General features: G+C 53.0%; 2 protein-coding genes across 4 annotated transcripts in view; one reads left to right on the top strand and one right to left on the bottom strand.

Annotated features, from left to right (window-relative positions):
* The window catches only part of REC114 (REC114 meiotic recombination protein), a 184,611-nt gene extending 168,391 nt beyond the window's left edge, over nt 1-16,220 (bottom strand). The window contains exon 1 of one of the 3 annotated variants that reach the window (XM_061430307.1): nt 15,911-16,220. In XM_061430307.1, the coding sequence (XP_061286291.1) occupies nt 15,911-16,177 (267 nt within the window). In that variant the 5' untranslated portion in view covers nt 16,178-16,220. The remainder of the gene's footprint in view (nt 1-15,910) is intronic. The other 2 variants (XM_061430305.1, XM_061430306.1) reach the window with 2 other exon arrangements.
* A 709-nt stretch (nt 16,221-16,929) lies between these two features.
* HCN4 (hyperpolarization activated cyclic nucleotide gated potassium channel 4) overlaps nt 16,930-21,426 on the top strand; it is a 43,369-nt gene continuing 38,872 nt past the window's right edge. Inside the window, exon 1 of the mRNA XM_061430310.1 lies at nt 16,930-17,962. Coding sequence (XP_061286294.1) covers nt 17,172-17,962 — 791 coding nt within the window. The 5' untranslated portion in view covers nt 16,930-17,171. The remainder of the gene's footprint in view (nt 17,963-21,426) is intronic.

Here is a 21,426-nt window from a genome sequence, read left to right as displayed (position 1 = left end):
AAGGGGATTAGCCCAACTTCAGAGGAAGACGTGGGGGAGGGGTGCAGCGACAGAGAGGGAGGGTGAAAGGGACTGCATTCGTTTCCCATCACCGCTGGAACACACGACCACAAACCTGCTTGCTTGAAATAATACGCCTTTGTTCTCCCACAGCTCTGGAGACCAGAAGTCCGAAATCAGTTTCCCTGGGCTGACATTGGCAGGGCCACACTCCCTCCAGAGGCTCTAGTGGAGAATCCTTGCCTTTTCCAACTTCTAGTGCCACACCGTGTTTCTTGGCTCGTGGGCCCTTCCTCCACAGTCAAAGCCAGCAGCATAGATCATACTTCAGGGGTCATGTTGTCTTTTTGTTCTGCGTCAATCCCCTTCTGCCTCTGTCTTATATAAGGACACTATAAGAGGTGCTTTTAGGGCCTGCCCAGAAAATAAAAAACAATCTCCCCACATTCGAGATCCTTAATCACATCTCCCAAATGTGTTTTATCATGTAAGGTAACATTCACAAGGTTCCAGGGATTAGGACGCGATTATCTCTGGGGACCGTTATTCAGACCATCACAGGGGCAGATGCCTTTTCATCATCTCCTTTCTTCCTAACCCCAACCACCTTCCCCACTTTAGGAAAATCACCTTCATGCATATTTAGAGATGCAAAGAAATGGTAATGTTGTCCATACCAGGAGTATCAGATCCCTAGCCTGACAAACCAAGTGCCCCGTGAAGTGGGTTAGGCCACCAGTCCTGAACGTATATGGAGGGTAGTCGGCTAGTCAGGGCTACCGAGCGAAGCCTCTGAGGACAAAGCACCCCGCAGGCTGATCACAGAGAGTCACCGCAGAGAGAGGGCTTGGGGCACCAGCTGGCTGGAGCCCTTTCCTGCAGTCCCCTGGCAGGTCTTGTCTGTCTCCCCACCAAGTCCTGACAGCGGCCGCATCTTTACATCTACCACCTTGCTCCTCTACCATCATGGTTACTGCTGCTCCTTCAACAACATGTGGAGCCCAACTCAAGGCTGGAAAGAGATGCACATTGGATGTAGGTTAGGGCTGATATCTAAGAGTCAACATGGGACAACAGTCCTGACCAGAGACTCTGAAAATAATCCCCAGGGGAGATGGTCCTGAGACAGGCACCCATAAACAAATAGGAGATAGGAGCAAGGGAGCACATGGAATGGGGTCTGCCTCCAAAAATTGCTTTAAAGTGAGGTGGGCAATGTTTTAAAGTTATCACCATAATCATCAACAACTGACATCTTCATAATCACCAGCTCAGCCATTAACAACAGAGTCCCCATCATCACAAGCTGAAAGCCTATGAGTGTGCGTGGGTGGAGGGTGCCAGGGTAAGGAGGGCATTACTGAGAGGGAAGTCTGGGGAATTACTGTCAGCCAGGCTGGCACCCCACTCCGGTACTCTTGCCTGGAAAATCCCATGAACGGAGGAGCCTGGTGGGCTGCAGTCCATGGGGTCGCTAAGGGTTGGACACGACTTAGAGACTTCACTTTCACTTTTCACTTTCCTGCACTCGAGAAGGAAATGGCAACCCACTCCAGTATTCTTGCCTGGAGAATCCCAGGGATGGGGAAGCCTTGTGGGCTGCCGTCTATGGGGTTGCACAGAGTCAGACACGACTGAAGCGACTTAGCAGCAGCAGCAGCAGCAGCAGGCTAAAAAGCAGCTTGCTTACCAAGTTAGAGACTTTGGGTTTTATCCTAATTTCAGAGGAAGTCACTGAAGAGTCTTCAGTAAACATGGCCATTTTTACATTTTGGAAAACCACTCTGGCAGCACTGTGGATAATGGATTCTAATAACACAAGGCTGGATGCGGGGAGAACAGTTATGAGGCTGCTGCCACAGCCTAGGAAAGAAATAATCTGAAGCTGTGTCATTGGGCATGGGAAGAAGTAGATATATTTGAGAGATACTTCTAACAGAAAAATAGCAAGATTTTTGAATTGATTGGATGTGGGAAGTAGGGGGTGGAGGAAGACATTAGGAATGATGCCCAGGTTTCTGGCTTTACCCCTGGAAAGATGTTGGCATCATTCACTGAGTGGGAAGAACAGGGGGTCTTTGGAGAAGAGCAGGTGGAGGGGTACTTGTAAGACATCCAAGAGGCCATTGGTCAAACAGGTCTGGAGTCCAGGGGAGCAACCTGGGCTGAAGGCAAGGATGGGAAGGCCTGGATGTGAGGGTCCAGGAAAACAGATCACACAAGAGAAGAAAGGGCTGGCAACAGACTCAGGAACAACGCCAACAGGTGAAGAGCCAGAAAAAGAGGCCTTCTTCCCCCACAAGGGAAATCAAGGACTGGCCAGAGGTATAGAAAGAAAATCAGAAGAATATGTATTTCTGAAGTCAACAGAGGAGAATGGGGGAGGACGTGTGGTCAGCAGCATCACACGATGCTCAGGGGCCACATAGGAACAGGAATGAAGGGTGGATTTGGCCTTGCTGAAGACACAATGTGTAGTGAAGCCCAGTCTGTGGGCTAAGGAAAGAGTAGTAGTTGCTGTTGTTGAGTCGCTCAGTCCTTTCTGACTCTTTGTGACCCCGTTGACTGCAGCATGTCAGGCTCCCCAGTCCCTCACTATCTCCTGGAGTTTGCAAAACTTCACATCCATTGAGTCGGTGATGTTTTCTAACCAGCTCATCCTCTATCACTCCCTTCTCCTCCTGCCCTCAATCTTTCCCAGCATCAGGGTCTTTTCTAATGAGTCAGCTCTTCATATCAGGTGGCCAAATATTGGAGCTTCAGCATCAGTCCTCCTAATGAATACTCAGGGTTGATTTCCTTTAGGACTAACTGGTTTGATTTTCTTGCAGCCCAAGGGACTCTCAAGAGTCTTCTCCAGCACCACAAATCAAAAGTATCAATTCTTCAGTTCTCCAACTCTCACATCTGTACATGACTGCTGGAAAAACCATAGCTTTGACTATATGGACCTTTATCAGCTAAGAGACATCTCTGCTTTTTCATATGCGTCTAGGTTTGTCATAGCTTTCCTTCCAAGGAACAAGCGCCTTTTAATTTCGAGGTTGCAGTGATTTTGGAGCATAAGAAAATAAAATTTGTCACTGCTTCCACTTTTTCCCCTTCTATTTGCCATGAAGTGATGGGACCAGATGCCATGATCTTAGTGTTTTTGAATGTTGAGTTTTAAGCCAGCTTTTTCACTCTTCTCTTTCATCTTCATCAAGAGGCTCTTTAGTTTCTCTTCACTTTCTGCCTTTAGGGTAGTGTCATCTGTCTATCTGAGGTTGTTGATATTTCTCCCAGGAATCTTGATTCTAGCTTGTGCTTCATCCAGCCCAGCATTTCTCATGATGTAGTCCACATAGAAGTTAAATAAGCAGGGTGACAATACACAGCTTTAACATACTCCTTTGGAGAAGGCAATGGCACCCCACTCCAGGACTCTTGCCTGGAAAATCCCATGGATGGAGGAGCCTGGTAGGCTGCAGGCTATGGGGTCACTGAGGGTCGGACTTGACTGAGCGACTTCACTTTCACTTTTCACTTTCATGCATTGGAGAAGGAAATGGCAACCCACTCCAGTGTTCTTGCCTGGAGAATCCCAGGGATGGGGGAGCTTGGTGGGCTGCCGTCTATGGGGTCGCACAGAGTCGGACACAACTGAAGGGACTTAGCAGCAGCAGCAACACACTCCTCTCCCAGTTTGGAACCAGTCAGTTGTTCCATGTAAGGTTCTAACTGTTACTTTTTGGCCTGCATTCAGGTTTCTCAGGAGACACGTAAGGTGGTCTGGTATTTCCATCTCTTTAAGAATTTTCCAGTTTCTCACGATCCACACAGTTAAAGGCTTTAGTATAGTCAATGAAGCAGAAGTAGATGCTTATCTGAAATTCCTTTGCTTCCTCTATGATCCAGGGGATGTTGGCAATTTGATCTCTGGTTCCTCTGCCTCTTTGAAACCCAGCTTGTACATGTGGAAGTTCTCGGTTCGTTAACTGCTGAAGCCTAGTTTGAAAGATTTTGAGCATTACTTTGCTAGCATGTGAAATGAGCACAATTGTATGGTAGTTCGAACATTCTTTGGCATTGCTCTTCTTTGGGATTGGAATAAAAACTGACCTTTTCCAGCCCTGTGGCCACTGCTGAGGTTTCCAAATTTTCTGGCATATTGAGTGCAACACTCTAACAGCACTTTTTAGGATTGGAAATACCTCAGCTAGAATTCTATCACTTCCACTAGGCTTGTTCGTAGTGATACTTCTTAAGCCTCATTTGACTTCATATTCCAGGATGTCTGGCTCTAGGTAAGTGACCACACCATTGTGGTTATCCAGGTCATTAAGATCTTTTTCATATAGTTCTTTTGTGCATTCTTGCCACCTCTTCTTAATCTCTTCTGCTTCTCTTAGGTCCTTACCACTTCTGTTCTTTATTGTGCACATCCTTGCATGAAATTCTCCCTTGATATCTCCAATTTTATTGAAGAGACCTCTAGTCTCTTGCTATTCTCCGGAACTCTGCATTCAGATGGGTATATCTTTCCCTTTCTCCCTTCCCTTTTGCTTCTCTTCTTCCCTCAGCAATTTGTAAAGCTTCCTCAGACAACCACTTTGCCTTCTTGCATTTATTTCTCTTTGGAATAATTTTGGTCACTGCCTCCTGTACAATGTTATGAATCTCCGTCCATAGCTCTTCAGGCATTCTGTCTACCAGATCTAATCCCCTGAATCTATTCATCACCTCCACTATATAGACGTAAGGGATTTGGCTTAGGTCTACCTGAATAGCCTAGTGGTTTTTCCTACTTTCTTCAATTTATGCCTGAATTTTGCAATATGGAGCTCATGATCTGAGCTACTGCCAGATCCAAGTCTTGTTTTTGCTGGCTGTATAGAGCTTCTCCATCTTTGGCTACAAAGAATATAATCAATCTGATTTCAGTATTGACCATTTGGTGATGTCCATGTGTAGAGTCATCTCTTATGTTGTTGGAAAAGAATGTTTGCTATGACCAATGCACATTCTCTTGACCAAACTCTGTTAGCCTTTGCCCTGCTTAATTTTGTACTCCAAGGCCAAACTTGCCTGGCATGAGTGGCAGTTGAGAAAGGAAGGCAAGTGAAGATCACCCTTTAAGAAGATTAGGGACAGGACAGAAAGTGACAGTGGAGTTCAGGGAGGACCTTTTTTGGAAAGAAAAGATGTGCTTAGGTTTAAATGTGGGTGGGAAGGATCCTGCAGGAAGAGGTTGAACACTGTGGGGAACTAGTAACTGATGGATGAAGACAAGGCAGATAGGAAAACACAATGGGGTTGCCAGGCGCATCGCACTGAGGCAACTAGACAATGAACTTGAGCAAGAACAAAGTTGGGTGGCTGTGGGGCTTTTTCCCTGGCCATCTTGGCAGGGCTGCTGTAGCCCAGAACCTCAGAGAAGGTGGGTGGCTGCACTGACCCAGGGCTGGTGTTTCCAATTTGACAATCAAAAAAGATTGTGAGGCTGGAACAAGAGAGCAGAGGGCACTGGAGGTGAAGGCTGAGGTGGTTGGTGGGTCTTGAAGTCGAAGCTGGGGAAGGAAGGGATGAGGCTTCCTTCACGTGGGATGTGGACAGAGCTCACTGTACCATCAAAGAGCAGGTGTAAAGGGAAGATCCAGAGAAGGTGGAAGGAGCGGAGGCTGAGGTCAGACTGGGGAGCCTGAACTTCAGATTGCAGAAGGTGGAGCAGTGCTAAGTGATAGCATGGAGTGGGTGACTGAAATTGAGAAGGGCTCTGAACATCCAGAGTCAGGGCCATGGTTCATGTGGAGCCCTCTCCAGGTGGGTAGGAAGCCAGGTGGGAATGACCCTGGTGACAGCCATGAGAGCTTGCGGCTTGCAAGCTTCAGAGGAGCAGGCGGGTAGAGTGTTATGGATGGTAGAGGTGCAGTGGTCTGGGAGAAGCAAAAGGGACTAGCCATGTCACCACCCCTGACCTCGGGCTGGGGGCGGTCTGTGATCCATCCCTCAAGGACAGCAGAGTAGGGTGGTCTCTGTGAAAAGATCTGTATTCTCAAGGGACCTGGCCGAGAATTCCCTTCTGAACATGACTCCAGAAGGGTGTTGAGACAAGGGGCCATCAGAACAGATTGCAGAGTTAGCACAGCAAGACAGGACAGTGACTCCTTGTCTAGAAATGTATGACCCACGTTGGTCAGTGAGAGCCTGACCAAGAGCTGCAATGACCACCACAGCCTTGGAAGCGTTATTCTGTGCTCTCCTTGAACAGAAATCATGTCCTGCTCATCACCAATCCCCTGCAATGCTGCAGACCTGGGTTCAATTCCTGGTTCAGGAAGATCCCCTAGAGAAGAAAATGGCAAGCCACTCCAGTATTCTTGCCTGAGAAATCTCAGGGACAGAGGAGCCTGATGGTCTGCAGTGCATGGAGTCACAATTGTTGGACATGACTTAGCAACTAAACCACCGTCACAAGGAGTGGCAGAGAGGAGATGAGTCTCCAAAATGCCCATGGACTGGAGGAATGCTTCCCAGTAAGTCCAGTTGGAGTACAGGGGCCTCTTTTTCACTGAAAAAAAATTCTGACTTTGAAACCTCAAAATATATCTGACATGGGAACAGCTGCAATGGAGAACACTGGCAGTGGTAGGCGAGGGTAAGAGACTGGGTCAGACGTAACTGCCTGCAAACCCTGGCTCTTCCTCCATCCATGGGAATGTGGGCAACTCAGTCATCCTCTCCAGCCTCAGTTTAATCATCTGTAAAATGGGGATAATTCACCTTACCTGGCAGGGATCTAGCAAGGATTACACAAGCTAATCCATGCTAAGTATCTGGCGCAGCGCCTGGCACTCCTTAAATGTTAGTTATCATGACTATGAATTCAGTTATGCTTTAAAACACATTTCTGTTTTACTCATCACACTAGCACCCACACACGGGAGAAATGGTTGTTCATATCCATGGAAGGCACATTTCTTATTCAGTCAGCAGGCTGTGCCTGGAGAGGCCATGGAGATTCAGGGACCCCTTGCACTAACTCGAAGTCTCGCAGGGCCCAGCGGTCAGTCCACATTATCCCCTGTCTCACCCTGTGATCTGACTCTCCCCAAGGCAGGCATAGTAAGGAAACTGCAACCCAGAAACTTGCCCCTGGAAGGACGAACAGGAATGCTCAGAAGAGTTGGTGGAAATCGGCCTCGCTCACCTCCCTCTCGCGCTCTTCCTGTGGCAGCTTCAGCCTGTTGGCGGCTCCACAGACGCCTGGGCCTGGCTGGGCCTGTGTGTTTGCAGTGTTGCTGCTGTCACCGCCAACTGCGCCGTCGGCCGTGGGAGTGTGGGCCTGGGCTCCAGGAACTGTTGTCCCAACTCTGACTGTGGCTCCAGACTTAGTCACACTTCCATCTCAGCCCCGGCCCAGTCCCTGTCACAGTTCCTGTGTCAGACCCTGTCACAACATCTGTCACGGTGTCACAGCCTTTGACACAGTCTCCATCACAGTCCTGTCACAGCCTCTACCACAGCATCTGTCATAGTTCCTGTCAGCCTCACAGCCTCCGTCATAGTTTCCGTTACAGTGTCTATCACAGCCCCGACGCAATCTCTATCACAGCCTCTCTCATAGCTCCTGTTACAGTCCCTTGTCAGGGCCTCTGTTACTGCCTCTGTCACAGCCTCTGACACAGCCCATTACAATCCCTGTCCAAATTCTGTCACAGCCTCTGTGACAGCCCTTGCACAGCCCATCAAAGTCCCTGTCACAAAGTCTCTATCACAGGTCCTGGCACAACTCCTATCATAGACTTTGTCATAGTCTCTGTCACAGCCCCTGTCATAGCCCTGCCACAGTCTCTATTACAGCCTTTGTCATAGTTTCTGTCACAGCCCCATCAGTCTCTGTCACAGCTTCTGTCATAGCCCCTGTCACAGTCCCTTCATAATCTCTATTACACCTTGTGTCATAGCCTCTGTCACAGCCTCTGTCATTGTCTCTACTACACCTTGTGTCATAGTCTGTGTCACAGCCTCTGTCATTGTCTCTATTACACCTTGTGTCATAGCCTCTGTCACAGCCTCTGTCATAGTCTCTACTACACCTTGTGTCATAGCCTCTGTCACAGCCTCTGTCATTGTCTCTACTACACCTTGTGTCATAGCCTCTGTCACAGCCCTGTCATTGTCTCTATTACACTTTGTGTCATAGCCTCTGTCACAGCCTCTGTCATTGTCTCTACTACACCTTGTGTCATAGCCTCTGTCACAGCCCTGTCATTGTCTCTACTACACCTTGTGTCATAGCCTCTGTCACAGCCTCTGTCATTGTCTCTATTACACTTTGTGTCATAGCCTCTGTCACAGCCTCTGTCATTGTCTCTACTACACCTTGTGTCATAGCCTCTGTCACAGCCCTGTCATAGTCTCTATTACATCTTGTGTCATAGTCTCTGTCACAGCCCTGTCATAGTCTCTATTACACCTTGTGTCATAGTCTCTGTCACAGCCCTGTCATAGTCTCTATTACATCTTGTGTCATAGTCTCTGTCACAGCCCTGTCATAGTCTCTATTACACCTTGTGTCATAGTCTCTGTCACAGCCCTGTCATAGTCTCTATTACATCTTGTGTCATAGTCTCTGTCACAGCCCTGTCATAGTCTCTATTACATCTTGTGTCATAGTCTCTGTCACAGCCCTGTCATAGTCTCTATTACACCTTGTGTCATAGTCTCTGTCACAGCCCTGTCATAGTCTCTATTACATCTTGTGTCATAGTCTCTGTCACAGCCCTGTCATAATCTCTATTACATCTTGTGTCATAGTCTCTGTCACAGCCCTGTCATAGTCTCTATTACATCTTGTGTCATAGCCTCTGTCACAGCCCTGTCATTATCTCTATTACACCTTGTGTCATAGTCTCTGTCACAGCCCTGTCATTGTCTCTACTACACCTTGTGTCGTAGCCTGTCACAGCCCTGTCATAGTCTCTACTACACCTTGTGTCATAGCCTCTGTCACAGCCCTGTCATAGTCTCTATTACCCCTTGTGTCATAGCCTCTGTCACAGCCCTGTCATTGTCTCTATTACATCTTGTGTCATAGCCTCTGTCACAGCCCTGTCATTGTCTCTATTACATCTTGTGTCATAGTCTCTGTCACAGCCCTGTCATAGTCTCTATTACACCTTGTGTCATAGTCTCTGTCACAGCCCTGTCATAGTCTCTATTACATCTTGTGTCATACCTCTGTCAGTCTCTATTACACTTTATGTCATAGCCCCTGTCACAGCCCGTCATAGTCTCTATTACACCTTTTGTCATAGTCTCTGTCACGGCCGCTGTCATAGTCTCTATTACAGCCTCTGTCACAACCCCAGTCACAGCCGCTGTCATAGTCTCTGTCGTAGTCTTCTCACAGTGTCTATGATAGCCCCCATCAGTCTCTGTCACAGTCTCCATCACCCTCTCCCTGACTCTGACTCCGCTCTAGACCCTGCAGGGTAGTCTGTGGGGCACAGCTTTCATTACACAGCGGAACTGTCTCTCCCTGGAAGGCGTCCAGCAGAAGGCTCATGTAATAGCAGGTTATCCTGATGTGCAGGGTTTGTGGGAGGGAGGTTGGGCCGTGGGGCTCATACAAAAGATGTGCTTTGCAGGAAGCTGGAGAGCAGATCTCCCCACCAGCCTCCTGGCCCTGGCTGTGGCACATTCCCCGCACCCAGGGGTGGGAGGGGGGTCCATGACTCTGTCTCTGGGAAGATGACTAAATGGTTTTGTGGTTTTCCTTCAGTCTCTGCAATCCCACTATGAGCTTCCAAGAGCAAAGACTGTGTCTGATTCTTTTCTCATTCCCTCACTGCAGAGCTGAGCACACGGCTGGGCTCCCAGGCACAACTTGAAGGTCACACCCAAAGTCCTGGCTTGTCTTGAACTGGTTCCAGTCGCTTCCGTTTGCCTCCAGAATGAACCCACCGTGGCTGCTCACTGCTCCCCGACGCCAGGGCTGAGGTCTTCCAGACCCAGCCCAGTGCACTAGGTCCAGTGCCTGGTGCGCCCACCACTCTGCCTCCACTCTTCCAAACCACACATGCCTTCTTCAGAGACCAATTCAAACCTGACTGCCTGCCCTGTTCCCCTCCTCTATGCCCTTCCCCCTCCTTCCTCTGCTCTCCAGCCACTTGTCCACATCACATGACCCCTGTCCCTGGCTTCCAGATGGGAGTTTCTGTATCTGTCTTATTCCTTCCACAGCTGAGGTGCCTGGAGTTCAGGCGCTGGACCTTCTAGCATCATGTAGGAAGTTCTCTACATTGGGCTAGATAAATAAACCGGCGGGTGACCGAACAAATGAAAGGAGTGACGTGAAATTGGGAGGAGAACATGCAGAGGCATGGGGAGGGGACAGAGGGCATGTCAGGGAGGATGGCACGAGCAGAGCTTGGCAGTGGGGAGCCCAGTGCTTGTGGGGGGCGATGAGCCCACTCCCTGGGCCACCTCATGTTCCCGGGTGAGCGCCACCTTCCCAGCTCTCCTCACTACCCCTTCCATCTTTCCCCATTTGCCCATACTCTTCCCCCTCTCCCAGGCCATCCTGTCTCTTCCTTCCCTCCCTGACACCTCCTGCCCGGGCTGCTGAAACCACCCCCATGGCTCCTGTCTAAACTCACTTCAGCCCTGATAGATTGTGAATTCCAGACATAGGGCAGAGGAGTCTCTAGTACTTACTTCTTGGCAGCTCGGCTCCGCCGGCACCTCGGGGGCCTCCCCCCACCCCAAATGCCTCACTTTCCAGCCTGGCTCTGAGTCCAGGTGGCCCAGACGCCCTGGAGCCCCAGCAGGACACAGAGACACAGTCCAGGCCTGGCTGAGCTGTCAGCACATCTTTCTTCTGCCTCCCTGGGAGCAGAGGGGCCTGGTGTCCCGGCCAGGGCTCTGGCAGAGTACTGGGGGAACAGCTGGGAGTGCAGGATAAGGAGCTGGGGCTGGCCTGCAGATGAAAGGCCTCTGGGCTCAGCTGGGCACCGGGCACTCCCAGGTGGGGTCCTGCACAGAGGCGGGGGTGGAGAAGAGGACAATTGAATAGTCCACACTCCCAGATCCTACAGAAAGCAGGCAGAGTTGAGAAGAAAGCAGTTGGCAAGGCCAATACGAAGTTGAACTTGGCAGGAGGCTATCTTTCACAAGTGCCTTAACATCACTGAGAAAGGGTGGACATGGGGGCTCCTGGGGGAGGTTGTTGGGAAGAGGGGATTGGAAGGACTAATACCCTTTTTCTATGGGGACAGCAGACTTTCTTCTAAGACAAGCTTAGGATAACAGGTAGTGACCCCTTAAACTAGATCTTTAGCCCTGCCTCGTTTACCCCACTGAGAGAGGCCTCACCCCTACCAGGCTGCTCCACATACTATTTCCCCCTTTCTTAGGGGAAATACACCAGTAGAAAATCCTACTAGAAAACTTGGTTTACTTTCCACCTCCTCCAGGAAGCCTACCTGGACCATACATGCTCAGGAGCACCATTGCTCTGAGCTTCTGAACCACTTACTCTGATCCTTGATTGCAAACCTCTGGGGGTGATAGCCTTTCTCTGCTTCAACCAGACTAGGAACTGCCTAAGCTAGAGAATCTTTCTGCCTTCTTGGCCTCCATCCATGTTGTGGCTGTGGTCAGGGGTGGACACCCAAGGGCTTGGTCAAGACTGGGTGATTGACTTGTTCTCTCCATACATGTACAACCTATTGGCCAGCTCCCTGTGTGTCCTATCCCCCCGCCCAACCCCTTCCCATTTCTTCATCAGGAAGCCTGAAGATAGGAAACCTGAAGGAATATAATGGGTTCTTGGGGGCCTAGTTCCCAGATCAGGACTCTCAGTAGGAAGTGGATACATCTCTGATCCAACCCACAGTGCAGACCTGCTTCAGAGGAGAGCAGAAGGGGCACAGGCAGAATGGTATCTATGATAAACAGGAAGATGAAGTTGTACATGTATTGGGGGCATGGTCTCGAGCACTGGCTCAAGGGTGTGACTTCTGAGTCAGTTCCCTCTGATCCCACTTAAAAAAGTGCCTACCCCAGAGAGAAGGAAGCCTGCCTTCTGGACACCTGGCCAGGATATATCAAGGATGGAGAATTCGGAAAAAGCAATCTGTATAGCAAGACATCCCTTTCATCCCAATAGCAATTTTTAAGATGACCTAAATTGAATTCCAAAGGCCAAGTGTCTCCCCCTCTGTTGGCTAACAGGTTTCATTCAACATTCCATCACTCAATGTTTATTAAGAACAGACCACACTTGAGAAACCATGCCCACTGCATTTGTTTTCTCATGTAGTCTTCAAAATAATTTAGGAGAGTCACATCATTTTTTTTTTCCCTCCTTTTTGGCCATGCCATGCAGCATGCAGGATCGTAATTCCCTGACCAGACACTGAACCTGTGCCCTCTGCCGTGGAAGTGCAGAGTCTTAAGCACTGAACCACCAGGGAAGTCCCAGGTGGTACAGATCATTAAACCCATCTTACACACAAGGAAGACTGAGGAGTACAGGGCAGTAAATGACAGTCTTTCATTCCACAGCTTCTGTTTTCCGGTCTCACGCTCCATTGTTTATAGCAGGGGCTCCCAGACTTTTGGAATCCACAGACGAATAACATTTCAAAAATGATTCCGGGGAACAAACACAAAATCCTATGCCAACTTTTTATTTAGCCAAGGACATGAAAAATACCCTCTCTCAGCACTATGATTTCATAAAAGGGCATTTTAACACAGAAGATGCAACAAGGATATAACAGTAGGATAAAGACAGCTTTCTAAGAAAGGACGTTGGCAACCTTACCCTAAAAATCCTACATTGTTCTCTCTTTTTCTGGTTAAATTTCAAGCAGAACTGGCCAAAACCTTGGCATTACACAGTGTGGGAGCCACTGCCCTATCCCAGACTTGCCCCTTTAAGCAAGAGCAATGCCCTCAGACCGTGAGCAAATAAACTTCCAGAATTTTCCATTCCCCTCTGCCCATGCAGATTGCCACTGCTGTGGCAGTGATCTGAGATTGGTATGTAATAGTCAGCTACATCCCCACCCTATCACCAGCAGGTCTTCTGATATTCAGCATTCCCCCCAGGGAAGGAAGTCTATTCTCCCCAGCCCATGCTTTCTTGGACCCACATCTTTTCTGGGTTTGCATTCCGGGAATACCCAGGCCCCCTGCAGCCTGGCAGGGTACACATCTGTTTCCCAGAGGTACTCAGTTCTCCACTGCAGCGGAGAGTCACAGATCTCCTCCTTATTTCAGTCCAGAGTAGGGCCTTCCCCTTGCTGGGTTCCCCAGATCTTGTGTATTATGTTACCAGATCAGTGCAGAGCAGATGTCAGGCTTTCTCGGCAGTGCTGGAAAGGAGAGTGTGTGAGACCTGAGTGAAGCAGGGGGGAGACTACAGACATGGGGGCTCCATTCTTCACTTGCTCTCTGCTTTAGCCACACTAGACTCAGAACTGCCTCTCCCTCCTGTACCTGGGCCTGCCCCCACCCCATCTGTGTGAGTCACCTGGTCAGCAGAGAAGAGGCTGACCTGTAGAGCCCTAGGTGGGGCTCCAGTTCCATCATATTCTTGCTGTGGGATGTTTAGCAAGTCACTTAAGTCTCTGTGCTTTAGTTTTCTGGGTTGCAAATGGGAGTACGAATGTTAGGCTGAGCTTTGTGAAACTGGAAAGTTTTGACCATATTTGGCCCACAAAAATTTCATATGGTTTAGTAAATGAAGTGTAAGCTGTAAAGCGCTGGATACATGGTCTCTCACCAAATCTGACACCTCCTCCAGGAAGTGCTCCCTAGCTACCCCCAAGCCTCAGTGAAGTACCCCTCCTCAAAATCTCATTGGTCAAGGCATGATTTAGCACACACTTCTTTTCTGTCTTGCGTTTTCTCCTCTTTCTTGAACATGAATGTAGATTCTCCCCAACATTGAGCCCATCAAGGGCAAGACCTGGGTCTCCCCTCCTAATTCCCTCAGATTGCTGGCATGCCACAGCTACCCTCTATCACAGTTTTCACAGAAAGGAGACCAGGCTTCACAAGGGCTTTCCATGAACCTGCTTTAATAAACAGTCATTTCTTCACCCAAGGGTGGTCCTGCTGCTAAGTCACTTCAGTCGTGTCCAACTCTGTGCAACCCCATAGACGGCAGCCCACCAGGCTCCCCGGTCCCTGGGATTCTCCAGGCAAGAACACTGGAGTGGGTTGCCATTTCCTTCTCCAATGCATGAAAGTGAAAAGTCGGACCATGTATCTGACTCTTAGCGACCCCATGGACTGCAGCCTACCAGGCTCCTCCATCCATGGGATTTTCCAGGCAAGAGTACTGGAGTAGGGGTGCCATAGGGTGGTCCTAGATAGTCCTAAATGGGTGGTATTAATTAAATTGAGGGGAGGGGAGGTGCTAGATGGGGAAGAATTAAGGGGCCCTGACTCCTGGCCAGCCTGTGACACCAGTGTGCCAGGAAGCAGAACCCTGATTGAATCCACCATGTACTACACAGAGCCCCTTCAGTGACATTAACTAACTTCCAGGGTCCCTCACTCATGTGTTGAGTTGATATTATGGATCTGTTCTCTGCCCCCTCCACCACCACCACCACTCTGAATTGGTGCTGAGTTCCCTGAGATGAGTCTGACCTGTCCTCCCCCTAGGGAGCTCAGTCCTGAAGGGGACACGGACTGCACTGTGTAATCAATAGTCAGGCTGATGGGAGCTCCTGGGCCATGGGACCCCAAAGCAGGGACATGGCCAAGATTTGGGTGGTCAGGAAGGGGGTTCCTAGATGAGGAGACGTCCCTGCCATGGGTCACTGGGGAGCTGGTTTGGGTTGACTTCCTAAAGCTGGGGTAAGGCAGCCTAACTCCTGGCTGACACAGATACCCAAAGAAGTGAGTTAAATGGCACACCAGGGCAGGCAGGGCTCACCACTGGATAAAAACACTCCTCCTCAAGGAGACCCAAGGACATTCAGGGATTAGGCCTCCCAGCATCTGTGCAGAGAACTGTCAGCTCAGAACCGCTCAAAAGTAGAAATGCCAGCAAGCAGTGATGTCATCACCCTAGTCATTCCCTCTCCCCCTGGGAAGTCCTGTAGTCCAGTGGGTGGAGAGCAGAAAAGCTTCTGCAAGATTGCAGAAAATTTCTGCTCTGAATGGGGTGCGAGAGATGGTCACAAGTGGGCTAAGAATGAGAATTAAAAATTCTTTGAAGAAAACCTTGCTGTTATTCTTTAGAGAGGTGGCAGGGCTGGGGGACCTTTTTGTCTTCCCCCTGTCAGTGCTGAGAATCCACTTCAGCATTAACAGGAACTCCAGCCTTCTCCAGCCAACCCCTTCCCATCTCATCTCTGAGCTAATCTGGCGCGTTGGCCCTGACAGGGTCTAAGTAACCCCTGGGCCATCTCGGCAGCCCCCAACCCCGGGGGGGAGGGTCTGGCCAGCCCGGCTTGTGAGGATGGGGGTCAGGGTGTCTCTTAGAGTGCTGGAGAGGAGTACCGCTGTATCTCTGGCAGAGCTAGTGGGATTTGTCCATAAGCCCGGAGACTGCACGGAGAGAGATAAGCAGGGAGAGACTGCACAGCTGGATCGCCGGCGGGCCTGGGGGTGGGGGTGGGGAGCGGACTCAAAGGGAGTGGGGGCTGTGCAGCTGCTCAGGGGTAGGGGGCCTGGGTGGAGAAGGAACTCCCCTAGCGTTGGGGTGCCACAATTTGCAGGAGAACCCAGGGAGAAGGAGGTCCACAGCTAGTCCCGGAATGCCAGGTCGCCCAGGAGAGCCCGCTTGCTGGCTCCCCGCTGCAGCCAGCTAGTCTCGGAAACCCGCATCGGAAGCACCCCGGAGTGCGTGATCCGACCCCGCATCCGTGACTGCTGCAGGCGCATTTCCTCGAAGTCTTACCTCGAAGGGTTTGGGTCGCACCCGCGCGCCCTGTGCCTCCTGGAGTTTCCCCCACGCCCTCCTGGCCGGGTCGCCGCGAGGTTCCGCAGGGGAAAGACCAGCGGGGGATTCGCCCCCGCCCGTGTCACAGGAAAACCCCGGGAGCAGCCCCGACGCAGTGCATTTCCCGGAAACCCCCTCTCCAGGCGCGCTGCGGGAAGGCCCGGGACTCCGCAAACAGACGGCCCGCCTCCCCGGAGGAGGGTCGGAGACCCAGCTGAAAAGCATAACCGCGGGGGAGAGGCGAGCCCGGAGCTCAGAGAAGGAGAGACCGGGAAACCCGGCCCCACCCCCCTATCTTGGGGTGGGGAATTAGCAACCCAAGCCCGAGCCCTGGGCTTGGGCGCGCTCCCAGCCTTAGGCCAAGGAAAGATACTCGAGGGCTGAGGATTAAGGTCGTCTCTCACCTCAACCCCTAAGGTCCGGCAAGGGTCCACCCTGCTCCCCCCGCCGGGCCCGCCTCCGCCCCCCTCCCGGCCCCTGGCCCGCGCGCCACTGCCCCTTTAAGAAGCCCAGGTAGGCAGGCCGGGCTGCGGGAGCCGCTCCTATGGCAACCCGCGAGCTGCGGCGGCTTCATGAATATTCCGGGGCGCGGGAGCCGAGGGCTGCCGGAGGGCGCTCCGGGGGAGGCGGCCGCTGATGTAAGCCCGGCGGGCCGCTGGGCTCCGCTTGGCTGCAGCGGGAGCCCCGGGACGTGCTGGCCGGGCTCGGCCAGAGGAAGCGAGGCGAGCTCGCGAGCAGCAGCTGGCCACAAAGCCCGGGCGGCGGAACAGACAGACAGCCCGCCTGCCCGCGGGACACACGCCCCAGAGGAGCGCTGGCCGTGCGCTCTGCGCTCCGGAGCGGTTTTCCGAGCGCCGCGGCTGCAGCGCCGTTTCAACCCGCGCCCATTGTTCCCCGCGGGGGCGGGGCGCCTGGAGCCCGGCCGCGCGCCGCGCCCCTGACCGCGGGAGTGAGGGAGGGAGGGAGGGAGAGCGGGGTCCCCGCGCTCAGCCGGACCCGGGAGGAGGCGCAGCGCGGAGAGCCCCGGGACCCGAAGCCGGACAGGGAGCCTCCCCGCTGCTCACAGCCTGCCTAGCATGGGCGCCTGAGGCGACTGGCGCCGGCGGCGAAGGACGCGTCCCTGCGGGCGGACTGACCGGCGGGAGGAGCTGGAGCCGGTCCGCGGCACCGCACCCGCGCCCCTGCCCCCGGCCCGGTTCGCGCCCCGGCCCCTGGAGCCATGGACAAGCTGCCGCCGTCCATGCGCAAGCGACTCTACAGCCTTCCGCAGCAGGTGGGGGCCAAGGCGTGGATCATGGACGAGGAAGAGGACGCCGAGGAGGAGGGGGCTGGGGGCCGCCAGGACCCCAGCCGCAGGAGCATCCGGCTGCGGCCGCTGCCTTCGCCTTCACCCTCGGCTGCCGCGGGCGGCACGGAGCCCCGGGGCGCGGCCCACGGGGCGGCAGACGGCGAGGGGTCAGCCCGCGGCGCGGGCAAGTCCAGCACGAACGGCGACTGCAGGCGCTTCCGCGGGAGCCTGGCATCGCTCGGCAGCCGGGGCGGCGGCGGCGCGGGAGCGGGGGGCGGCAGCAGTCACGGGCACCTGCATGACTCCGCGGAGGAGCGGCGGCTCATCGCCGAGGGCGACGCGTCCCCCGGTGAGGACAGGACGCCCCCAGGCCTGGCGGCCGAACCCGAGCGCTCCGGCGCCTCGGCGCAACCTGCAGCCTCGCCGCCGCCGCCGCCGCCCCAGCAGCCGCCGCAGCCGGTCCCCGCCTCCTGCGAGCAGACCTCGGTGGACACCGCGATCAAAGTGGAGGGAGGCGCGGCCGCTGGAGACCAGATCCTCCCTGAGGCCGAGGTGCGCCTGGGCCAGGCCGGCTTTATGCAGCGCCAGTTCGGGGCCATGCTCCAGCCCGGGGTCAACAAATTCTCCCTGAGAATGTTCGGCAGCCAGAAGGCGGTAGAACGCGAGCAGGAGAGGGTTAAGTCGGCCGGGTTTTGGATTATCCACCCCTACAGCGACTTCAGGTAAGGGGCCCCGGCGACGGTCCGATGGGTTCTCTGAGCGGTCGCAGGCATGCTTGTCTTCTCGGCCCTGCCTCTCAGCCGGAGTTAACTTTCCTTCCTCGCGCTGAGAGCTTGGGGCGCCTCGAGGCTCCGAGACACCCCCAGACCTCCTCTTGCACCGCGCTGAGAACTTTCCTCTGTGCTCCAGCCTCCTAACCTCATCCTTTCCCGGTCTCGGCCGCATTAGAGGCAAGCTGAAAAGGTGTTCTGAGCCTGGCCTAGCCCTGCCCGCAGCCACGATGAGGCTCTGCCACCTTAAGCCCCACATCCCGCCTCCCTCTTCTGGGCTGCAGAGTCGGGGTGGACATCCCCAAGGCTGCTCCAGGTCTTTCAGCCTGCAGAGCAGGGCCCGGAAGACAGAGACTGACCTTTTGGCAGCTGGGCCAGCTCCTTGGGCGCTGACCCCAGGCATTATTATCTGCCTTCTGTTGTCCTGGGAAGCTGCAACTGGGGAGGAGCTCCAGGGAGACTGAGGTCACTGGGGCCTCAGGTCCAGGGTAAAAGCCTTCTGCACCCACCTTAGCCCTGGGCCCAGCCCCCCATGCCAAGTAGTGGGCCAGGAACAGGCACCCTGGGCAGCTGGCATCCAGATGAGCAGGGCAGCATGACCTTGCTTGTCGTGGTCAGTGAAGATGCCTGGTGCCCTGACTGATGAGCAGTTGCCCCGTGCCCCATTCTCACCCCAGTGGTCCAAGCACCAGCATCTGCTAGGTCTTTCATGGGTCAGCTATGGTTCCCCAAACGGTCTAACTACCAGTCAGGGAGAGGAACCCCGCCCCCTCCTCATCACCAGAGTAGATGCCACTCTGGGCCTGAGGGGGTACTGTGCAAAAAGAGAGATTGATGATTTTCTCTGAAGTTAGAATCAGCGATGCCCCTACCCTCATCAAGATGTTGGGGCCTCCCTGGGCTTTCCTGATGCACAGCATTGAAGTGAGTGTCGAAAACGTTCACTCTTTTGAGGTGGGTTTAATTCATTCTCTCCCTCTCTCCCTCCCTCTCTCCCTCTCTCCCTCTCTCCCTCTCTCTCTTGGGGCCCTGCCCCCTATTTAGCTCTCTTCCCTGCCTTCCCTGCTCGTCTGCCAATATAAATGAACATTTTGCCAACGCAGAGCCCTCTTTGCAAACTCCAGGGAAGCTAGGTTTGTAATGAGAGCAAAGCCGTTTTCCATCCAATGAGAGAGATTTCTTATGCTAGGAATGACCAGTCAGGCAACACTCAACGGCTTAAAATAGGTGGTGAATGGAGGGCCCCTACCTTTTCCTATTTTGAGGGATCGCTCTACCTAACTCTAATATCCAAGATTCCTGTTCCCAGAGGGCATGGGCATCCAGAGGACAGACTAAACAAACAGCTACAGTCCTCAATGAGCTAATTTGTGAGCTGATGGGAGACCCTCCCATGAGGAACTGTGGCTGCTTCCCTATACCAGTTTCCTAAAGTGTGGCCTCCCCTCAGTCAGTACTGGAGCCTGAGGATCCCAGCCTGAGCTAGGGGAGGTGTGGGAAGGTGCTGTTGTCTCCTGCATTCCCCCTTAAGGCGGGGCTTGGGGGGTGGTATCCTGGGCTCCTCCTGTCTCTGAACTCCCTGGTGGTGCTGGCAGGTAGGCCATGTCAATATCAACCTCCCTTCCCTTGCTTGGCTCCCTGCTGGCTTTGTTGTCTGAAAGCCTCTGTTCAGAGTTCTCACCACCAGCCTCATTGCCTGGGATGGGAGACTGCTAGGGACCAACCCCAGGTATGCCTAGCTTCTGCTTACAACAGGCATTAATGGAGCACCTTCTGGGAGCTGACTTTTACCCTCCCAGTTGCCCCTTACCCGGGATGCTGAAGGGGTGGGGCCGGGCTGACTGCATCTATCCAACCTCCCCTGCCTTCCTGATCGAACTCTGCTTATCTTGGCATGTCTGTCTGCAGTCCCCTTGCTGCAGAATCTCCTACTAACCACAGGCCACCTGGGACATGGCGGAGAAGAGGGTGGTAGGGATAGGGAGGTGTGGCTGCAATGGGATTGATAAATGGGCAACCAAAGAAGGGTCAGACTGGGCTTTGAATTTGGGTTTGTGCAACAAGCTACAGGAATTGGGAGCAGCAAGCATACACCTTCTGTGTGCAGCCTGATGCTAGGTGCGGTGCAAGAGAAGAAGTCCAAGAAAAACTATCTGTGTGTGTGTGTGGAAGGGTTGTGATCATGCCTCTAGACCAAAGCAGCTGGTCTCATCTTCACAAGGTCAAAGAGACAAGGACTATGGCCAAGTCTTCCAGGCTGAGAACACCCACCAACTCAACCCAGCCTCACTCACCACCCTGCCCCACCCGCCCCAGCCAACCCAGCACCCTAAGCCTCAGTCCCTTGAGTTTCAGCCACTGGCCTTGGGCCTCTATGTGGAGCCAATCCCCAGTGTCCAGCTCAGGCTTCACAAGAGCCTCTGTGAGCATTGTTCAGGCCCGTTGAGGATTTATCGATCATTTTGACGGGCAGGAAGCATTGATCCAACAGAATTGGTTTAATAAAGAATCTCCAGCAAACCACGATAGATTGAGTTTGTGGTTTGGAGTTCAGGGCTTGCTGTCACAGTCTGCTTCCGGCATCTCCTCTTCCTGGGGGAGAAAAGTTGGGTGCCTTTTCCAGGGGCTGGACTTGGCTACGCTCTGAAGGGCCTACATAACTTGGGGCCTGTAGATAACAGGCTTTTCTTGGTTGCCTCTGCTTCTGCACATCACCCACTACATGCACACATACCGTGTCCTGGCTACCCGCATGACTCCTCCAGTCTCTACACGCTTGTCTCACTTCCTCTCCCCTTCTACTCCGCATTTGCCTTTTGAACCCATATTTAGGGTTTGGTAAGGGAAGAGACCAGAACATGCAGCCCCTCAGGACTTTGCTCCCCAGGCTCCTGCCCAAGGCTGGTTGGCCCTTGGGTCCTGGGTGGGTCCTTCCTTCCACGTGAACCATGTCTTGGAAGCTGAGCTTGGTGGTGGGGAACTGGAACAAATAAAAAATAGTATCTGTGTGATCTTGTTTTCCCAAGAGGAGAGGAAAGGAGTGGGGAGACAGCCCCCCTTGCCCCAGTGAAGACGTACCTGGTTTTGTTCCCAGAAACTAGTCAGGCTTTCAAGTGTCAGTCTCAGGGGGTTGTCCTGAGTATGTGACCTCTAGGTGTCTGAGCAGATATCTTGGGGCTGTGCGTGTGGCCTTGGGGACTGGAGGGAAGTCCCTATGTAGGACGTCAGTTCGAGGGCTACTCCTATGCCCCAGACTCCAGCTTGGCCTTGAGAGTGGAGACAGGCAGAAGCTTGACTCTTCTCATCCCCCTGCCCATTCCATCTCCTCGCCTAAGCTTTCTGAAGCTATAAAGGAAGGAAGGAAAGAGCAGGCTCTGGAGGGTCCTTCTGCCAGGGGCAGAAACAGCTGGGTCCAA

The sequence above is a fragment of the Bos javanicus genome, chromosome 10 (assembly GCF_032452875.1).
Source record: "Bos javanicus breed banteng chromosome 10, ARS-OSU_banteng_1.0, whole genome shotgun sequence".
Taxonomy (NCBI): domain Eukaryota; kingdom Metazoa; phylum Chordata; class Mammalia; order Artiodactyla; family Bovidae; genus Bos; species Bos javanicus.
Note: the sequence above shows the minus strand (reverse complement) of the source record. Positions and strands in the feature narration are given on the sequence as shown.